The 8,730-nt window shown below is 32.8% G+C and overlaps 1 protein-coding gene across 1 annotated transcript; it reads left to right on the top strand.

The window, feature by feature from the left end:
- The first annotated feature begins 1,390 nt into the window (after nucleotides 1–1,390).
- Nucleotides 1,391–6,840, top strand: LOC134251585 (acetylcholine receptor subunit beta-like). The gene is made up of 5 exons (XM_062733985.1): nucleotides 1,391–1,531; nucleotides 1,690–1,734; nucleotides 2,173–2,288; nucleotides 5,843–6,375; nucleotides 6,458–6,840. The coding sequence occupies exons 2-5, from the start codon at nucleotides 1,708–1,710 to the stop codon at nucleotides 6,838–6,840; spliced, it is 1,059 nt and encodes a 352-aa protein (XP_062589969.1). The 5' UTR covers nucleotides 1,391–1,531; nucleotides 1,690–1,707.
- Nucleotides 6,841–8,730: the final 1,890 nt, after the last annotated feature.

The following is an 8,730-nucleotide window of genomic DNA, read 5'->3' as shown; positions in this document are numbered from 1 at the left end:
AAAAGCATTTTGATTAAGGAAAAAATTAAATGCACATGTGAAAGAGCCTGGTTAAAATACAGGTTACGATCTGGGCTGCACATATTTTAATATCACATATATATACCTATTAAAACAAGTATTAGGTTTCTCTCTCTTATGATTTCCAGTTAGGCAATTATAGTTATAGAAAAAGTCCAGAAAAGCAAGTTAGAGAGGCTGACAGAGGAATTACTGGAATAACAAACAGATTGTCACCTCCGGGTCCGTAGAGGACTAATAAGAAAATACTGAACATAATACTTTGTCGCATAATTTTTAATATTGCATCTTCTTAAAATGTTTCAAATATCTAAATTTAACCCCAAAAATGCAAAAATACAGCGTATTCAAACCTAGTATAATATTGATTCTGACTTAGCGGAATTCTGATAGTTAATACTCCTATGGTGTTTCCAATACATTAAGTCAATACAAAGACATGCTAGAACATTCCTTCACATATCCTTCTGCAATTATTTTTTCTTGCATTTTAATGAATGTTTTACATATAACAAAGCAGCTGGTTCAAACACGTGATTGATTTCGCTACTTCTTTCATTTTCTTTATTCATTTGCCGAAAAATTTTAATGAAATGAAGCTTCTGAATTATTTATGCTGTTATTTCAAAGAATAAAGTATGAATTGTATGATACAGAATTAATTTCAATATTCAGTTACTAATTATTATACCCATTTAATTGTATTAAGGCTGTTTTCCTCAAAAGAAGTATGCATGTCGAAACTATCACATATGGAGATAACAAACAGTATTCAAGATCAAAAGTCTATAGAACAAAAGAAAATAGGAGCAGAGCAAATACGGACCTCCAAAACATTAGAGGTGGGATCAGGTGCCATGGAGGAATGAGCATTCCCTGCCGACCGGTCACACCCGCCGTGTGCTCCTTATCATGATCGGGGAAAAATTCGTCGTCAATGCAGTGTATAAATAATGGACAAACAATTGATGTGAAAAACTTCAGTCAACATTTGACTCAATGATAAACTGTAATTGCTGACAAGGTCATTGTATCGACCATAGAACATACGAAATGATGACTTTAAACGAGACTGCTGAAATTCTTGTTTCATAAACTTGTTTGTCAATAATTTATCTCGTTTTAGATATTGTTCATATTTATAAACTCCGTATGCAGGTGATTAAGGTATATTGGGGGAAGTTGACGTAAGAAAACTCAAGTTATCACATACATGTATATCATAGAGTTTGGTTGTTAGATTACCCCTTTTGAACCGTTTTGTTTTCTTTTTTATTTAAATATTATTTAAAGACTTTTTAAAAAAAATATTGTATCTTTATCATATAAATTGCTATAAAAAATTCCATATGTTATTTCAGTTCCTTCTGTGATCGCTGTATATACCTGGACTAAAGAACGTGCCTTGAGAACCGAATTATTTGTTACCAACTCGTACGAAAAAGAGTCGAGACCAACACCTTCTGTAGACATAGATTGTAACATCAAACTTCTGTCACTTAACGATCTGGTGGGTATAATGGTTTTCTTATTAGGGGCGGATCCATAATTTTTCATAACTTTTCGTTTAAGTGCTTGTTTAAAATTTGTTTTAAGCAATATTAATGTAAAACATAACTACATGTATACAGAGCGTTATATAAATCATATTTTACCATTTTCCCCTAGAACATCAGAGAACAAACCATGTCAACAGTGGCGTATTTCTCATTTGTAAGTATAACAAATGAAGGGTGAATCAATTGAGTTAATACTACAAAATTATCACACTTATGACTTTATTTTCCAGATCCTACTCATTAACATTTTTATAATAACTAATAAATTGGCAGCTACCGGGGTTTAGGCCCGGACTAGCATCCATTACCAGTATAACATTGTTAATACATAGCATTTATATAAACAAAGAAATAAAGACAATACAATTTTAAACTCAGAAAGTATGTATAATTATAGGGAACGTCACTGGTATTTTACAATATTAAACTGATATGCAATATATATAATTGTACATGTAATAAATAGTTTTATTTATTATATCAAGACTTTTGTATCTGTTTCTTTGTGATTTGCATATTAATAAAATGAACTACAAATCTATAGTAAGATGTAAATGATATTCATAAATCTCGGCAATGTTTTTTTTTTCAGACGTGGACAGATTCCCGCCTGAGTTGGGATACCAATCCGGTATATAGTAGCGACATCAACGCCATCTACAGTACAGAGAGCAAAGTCTTTACACCTCCAATAGTGGTGGAAAATTCGTAGGTTAATTTTCCTTTTTGAAGTAACATAAAATAGCAAAAAGATGGTATTTGAAATAATACATGTAAGGAGAAGCTCTTCTCTACATTTCATGCACAGACTGATACATGCACATATATTTTATGTTAATTGTAAAATACTTCTAAATATTAGAGATATAGTACTTGCTCATGACTTGCAGCGTAAGCGGCGTATCCTTATGTCACGGGCTTGAATCCCACTGTGGGGCGTGGAGACCGCTCCTTCCATATAGACCTAGGTCCCGTCTCGCAATTGGTGCTGGCAAGAAAACAACGATTACTTCTCTTATTAGTGGAGAATATCAAATCGAGGACTCTATATCACAGATGTTTTATGGCCTAAATACGACCGTTTTTAAAATTATTTTGTAATTAAACGATAATTTTAAGTTTCAAGAATGCAATAGTATTTCATTTTTTACGTGATAAAAACTCTTTAAGTGCCAAATAAAGATGCAAATTTGCAGCCCTCCACTGGCAAGTGGTGGCTTCTCAATAAGAGAGAACATTTTTTGAAGGTGACTAAAACAAACAAGCAAAATACTTCAAGTGAGCTGTTGTACATTACAAACAAACAAGGTAAGCTTTTGACAAATTAGGTGTGAAACCAAGGATATGTACCGTCTCGTTTTTCAATTCTATATTCAATGCAGTGACCTTGCCAGCAAATGGAATCTCTCATTAAATCGAATACTGATTGATGTTTACCATACTGATCATTAGGTCATTAATTACAAACTAAATTATCCACAGATTTTTTGCGTTTTCCCGATCATGATAAGGAGTACATGGAGGATGTGACCTGACGACATAGGCTGATTACCCCTCAACGGCACCTGATCCCAACTGAGATTAATAAAGAAGTCCGTGTTTACTCTACTCCTGATTTGTAGAGCTTCCATGGACTTAGAGCTTGATTAATTATTCTTATCTATACATATCAGGCAAATGCTTCTGTGTGGGGATCGGTCTTATGTCATCATGTAGTTTTTTATTATTATTTTTTAATAATATTGCTCCTTCAGCGCCTGTCTGGTTTCTTTAAACCAAGTAAGCATTGATTTACAACATTGATATTAACAAACAATATCTCACTAAATCGACAACATGCATACCATTTACATGTGGCTAGAAATTTAAACAAGTGTAAAAATAATATGGTATTAATATTTTCCTAGTAAAATATCCGAATAAAAAAAACAGATTTGTCAGAATATATGGTATCATGCATTTATAATAAGGTCACTAGGATATATCAAGTCAACATAATTTATAAAGTGCGGGTTCAGAGAAATACAATTGCCTTACAATCTTTTTGAATTTCATGTCCCGAGACACAAGGATTCATGCCAAAGGTTAAACATGTATACATTGTTTAAATATATCATTTGAATTGACAGCTATCAGACATAGTGGTTGCATGATAAACTAACATCGTAGTCACTATGTCCTTTGACGAAAAGGGACTAAATTGGAATTGTAATTACAAATAATTTCATTATTGATATCATCTTGTTTACACCTGAACATTCAGCAAGCAAGCTGTTTACCTGATAGATCAAAAAACTGAATTAAGTGATGTAATTAACACTATCAAAGTGTTTGCATATAAATGTATACCCTATACACGTGTTCAATGTTAAGAGATCTAATACTAGTACATGTAGATGCGTTTGAGCATCTTATGAAGCAGCTCTTTTATTTAAGCATTGAATTCATACTTTTGGATGCCGCCGGTCCTATAACACACCTGGCCGTGCCGCCAAATTGAATATCGCGCGTTATGATAAAAACTACGCATGCTAACTCTGATTCTCGCCTACATTTTGCACCCATTTAAATATTAATGGCAATTTGACCATAAGATTTGTGTTTACTACAAAGAACAGTTCAATGGATATTGATTCATTATTATGAAACCAGCGCTAAATAGTAAAGTATCCCTAATTCATGCTCTTGAATTAAGGGGGTAGACGATATTTTCCATTGAAATGGGACTTTCAAGCATCGCCATATTTTGATTTAGAAAACAATACTATCGTTCGCAGTTTTTTGTCGGCACGGCCAGGTGTGTAATAAGACCGACAACATCCAAAAATATGACTGAAGTATATGGAGATAACGAACAGTATTCAATATCAAAGTCCATAAATAATGCAAAATAGGAGCAAAGCAAACGGGACAGGGGTTGAGTCAAAATCCTCTTAATATCTTTTTTGAAAATTATTAAAAGAATTTCAACTATATTTTATATATAGCAACAAAGGAAAATGATAAATAATTGATTCCCGAATATTAATCCTCCTACACTGAAGAACACGCTGTTATGACAAAAATATATACATCATACGCAGCTGATAATAGTATACATGTATTTGTAAATAGTCAAGGGACACAGACAATAGAAAAGTACGTCATCACAACCAGTCATCAAAATCATTAGGATTTAAGTTTGCTACCAATATCTTCCCTAGTAAATCATCTAATCTTGTTAAAGATGTATCAAACTTGAGTTCAGCGGAAGATACTGATTTATTTTCACTACTTGACCTCTAGCAGGTCCTGTTTTTAGCTCTACTGGCCAGAGACCAGAAGAGCTTATGCAATAGTAATGCGTCCGGCGTTTTTGAAAATGCTACTCCTCCTACAGATTTTGTCTGATTTCAAAATAATTGAATAAAATCAAAATAAAATCACAAGTAGACTAAACTAAGATACATAATTCTGTGTATCGGTTTTTGATTTCGATGAACGATGTTGCCATGGTTACTAAAAATAGAAATTTCTGTGAAATACATTCAAAATGCTACTCCTCCTATAGTTTTGTCTGATTTTAATATCACTTGGCACACATGTATACTACATTAAGATACATAATTCTGTATATCGGTTTTTTTATTTCAATGAACGGTGTTGCCGTGGTTACCAAAAATAGAATTTTTTAAAAAAATACTCTCAAAATGCTACTCCAGTCACAGTTTTAGTCTGATTTTGATATTATGTGGCATGCAAGTAAACTACACTGAGATGCATAATTGTCTTTTCTTTTATTTTGATGAATGATGTTGCCTGATAACTTAAAATGAAAATACGGTAAAATTTTATTAAAAGCTACTCCTACAGTTGTAGTCTTATTGCAATATCTTCCCACAAAAAGATACTTCTTAAAGGATCATTATTCTATTTATTGCTGTTGTAAAGTTTCAAGTCCCAAGTTACTTTTCTCTTCCTTTGTTATAAGTCCAAACCAATTTATTGATTGATTGTTTGAATGTTGTTTACGTCCCTCTCGAGAATTTTCACTCATATGGAAACGCCACCAAATTACGAAGAATCAGGAGTAAAGCTCTATGGATGAGCTTAAATTTATGATCTCGAAATCAAGAGACTTAAGATACTCAAGCAAACATGATTTTTGAATTTGTTGTTTTTCTTTATGAAAGCATGTATATATAAGAAAAATCTCACTTCAGTAAATCCATTAAGGATGCCATGTCACAATGTATTTTATCTCACCGTGTAACCTTTTACAGGGTCAGCAATTTGGGAATAATCAGTGATTTGACTTTACCGATGAAGATTCAACAGGATGGAAAAATCACGTGGTCTCCTGGTGATGTCTATGAAACAGCATGTGACATCGACACTTCGTTTTACCCATTTGATGAGCAGACATGTGTAATAACCCTAACAACTCGGGGTTATTCCAAGTATCAACTAAGTCTTACATTGGACAAAGTTCCGATCGTGCTGACAGCTTACCAAGAAAACGGAGAGTGGACTTTGGTTTCCACCGACTCGACAGTAACTAAAACACTTCGTGACTTGGTCCCCTACTCTCATATTAACTTCAGTTTCACCTTTAAGCGTCGTAATTCTTTCCACCTTATGAACACTATTATTCCAATGTTTCTGTTGGTCGGCATGACGTGTTTTGTATTTAAGATCCCAGTGGACGCTGGGGAGAAGTTGGGTTACTCTCTGACTGTTTTGTTGGCGTTTGCTGTGTATTTAACGCTGGTGTCTGACAATATCCCCACAACTTCTACAAATATCTCATATCTTGGTAGGCATATTTCTTCTACGAATTTTGTTGAAGTTGAGATGATTTTGATATTCCCTTTTCATGTTATTTTTTTTATTTTCAGCCGCTTACTTGAATGTGATGCTCGCCCTTGGTGTCTCGGCTGTACTCTTTGCTATTTATGTCATTAATATCCATTTAAAACCAGAGGAAGAAGAAATTCCAAGGTATCTTCAATTTATTGCAAAAATTTCATCAACAGTCTGTTGTTTCAAAGAAATTGGTTGCTGCTGCAAAAAAGATAAAACAGAAGTCACTGTCATTAGTGATACAGAAAACGAAGATGTGAGAAAATTGGGAAAGGGATACGAGGAAAACGAAAAATCATTCACATGGCAAGAAACAGCAAAGATAATGGATATGTTGCTATTTCGCATTTATTTCTTTATGTTTATACTTATGACACTTGCTTTTGTAATTATTATGGCAATCGGATCTTTTATATGATGCATTATTTGTTTTAATATCGTCAAATAGTTAATTTGTGTACCAAATATTCTTCATTTACCAATAATTCGAATGCTGACTAACGAATTTCATACCAATTATTAGACCACTATTTACACATTGAAATGTCTACGGATTTCCCCGATTATGACAAGGAGTACACGGTGGGTGTGGTCGGTCGACATGGGACGCTTACTCCTCCATGGCATCTGATCCCACCTCTAAATTTTTAAGAGGTCCGTGATTGCTCTGCTCCTCATTTAATTACTGTTTGTTGTCTCCATATTTCATTCATATTCTAATAGTTCATTATTTTATGTTTGTCTGTTTGAAAATCTTTTTAAAAATTAGTTGACAGCTATTTTGTATAGTTATGAAAATTGTTTATTTGTTTATTTTATCAACTAGTAATAAATAAATTTCCAACAATTATGACTTTTTTTTTATCACTACTCAATTTTCACCAAGCAAAATCGGAAGCAAAGAAGTTTCCTTGAATGTTACATTGACGTAAATTTATAACCCCTTTTTTCACTTGTGAGAAATAAATAGTGTGCTTTAAGAATTGAATCAAATTTATTAAAATCAATACAATTTGAACGCTTCCGTAAGATTGCTTAAATATTTTCATGTGTTTAGGATATGTTGATAGCTGGTGTCCTTGCAAAAAGAACAGTTACACAAATCAAAACTGTAATCAAGATGTATCTATATATAAGTAGACAGATTTGGGTCTTGGATTTAAATATCTATTTATCATGAAATGAATGAAAAATGAAAATAATACAAATTCCCTTAATATTCTGGCTAGGACAACGATTAATTTGGCTAACACAAAAGATTTTTCATTGAAAATTTTATGTGTGAGGCGAAAATGCACTCATTTTTCACGTTCTCAAAATTACATAAATCTAAAGAAACATCATCAGGCAACATACAAAATGGTCTGTTTTTCAAATATGCAATACATTCAAATACAGTAAAGTAATTCACAACAGTGTTTTTTAAAAGTCAAGTTTGGTCAAGCAACTCCATTGTGAAGTAATCTTTAAAGGTAATTGGAAGTTTCCTGCAACAATTCCATTAAATCTCTCCTTACATATAAATGTTCTAGGTTTAATGATTTTGATGATTTACTTTAACTTCTATTTCTTAGTTAATCTGTTTCTACATTTAAAAATATTTCAATTGATGGCAATTCACTAATCAATTTGTTTGCTCAATTTAAAGATACACAGAGTGTACAGCAAGTATTGTTTTCTATTGAATGATGTTGTCCCGAGAATTTCTTATCCTGTATTATCTTAAGGCTCTCGCTATTGAGAGAGTTCACTGTGTTATTGACACCTCTTTAAGTGGTGGAAAATCCTGAAGTTAAACTAATATCATGCTCTAATAAATGGTCAAAGCTATCAAAGTATGAATCCTGAAAACTTGGTTTCATAAGATGCATTTACAATTGTAGGTTTTCGTTTGTTAATTTTCAAAACTTGGACATCATAATTGACTTTCTTCCAACCTTTTCGAATATATTAGCAATCTATGAAGAAGTGAAAAAAATAATACAAATCGTTAACTTGAGTTTCTTGTAAATCAGACTTGGCAAGTTTTCATTTATGAGACATCCGTGTACTGATTTTTTTATCATTTGATAGCAGACAAGTTCCATTGTCTTAACTTGAACTGCTACGAATCAGTACAGAACCAGTGGTGCGAACTTTAAATTGGCATAATTATATACTCCACACTTACTTTTACATTCCAAAATTGGCCATCGTATTATTTGATACTGATAGTTCAGCTATTCACACTGAATACAGAAGGAATTGTCTACGGATTTTCCTGTATTCACGGTTATTAGAAGAAGGACAAGGCGAATGTAACCGGGCG

This window comes from Saccostrea cucullata, unplaced genomic scaffold (assembly GCF_032062105.1).
Source record: "Saccostrea cucullata isolate Sc308-1 unplaced genomic scaffold, CSIRO_AGI_Scuc_v1 ctg37, whole genome shotgun sequence".
Taxonomy (NCBI): Eukaryota; Metazoa; Mollusca; class Bivalvia; order Ostreida; family Ostreidae; genus Saccostrea; species Saccostrea cuccullata.
The sequence above is the reverse complement of the archived record's forward strand: the minus strand, read 5'-3'. Positions and strand labels throughout refer to the sequence as shown.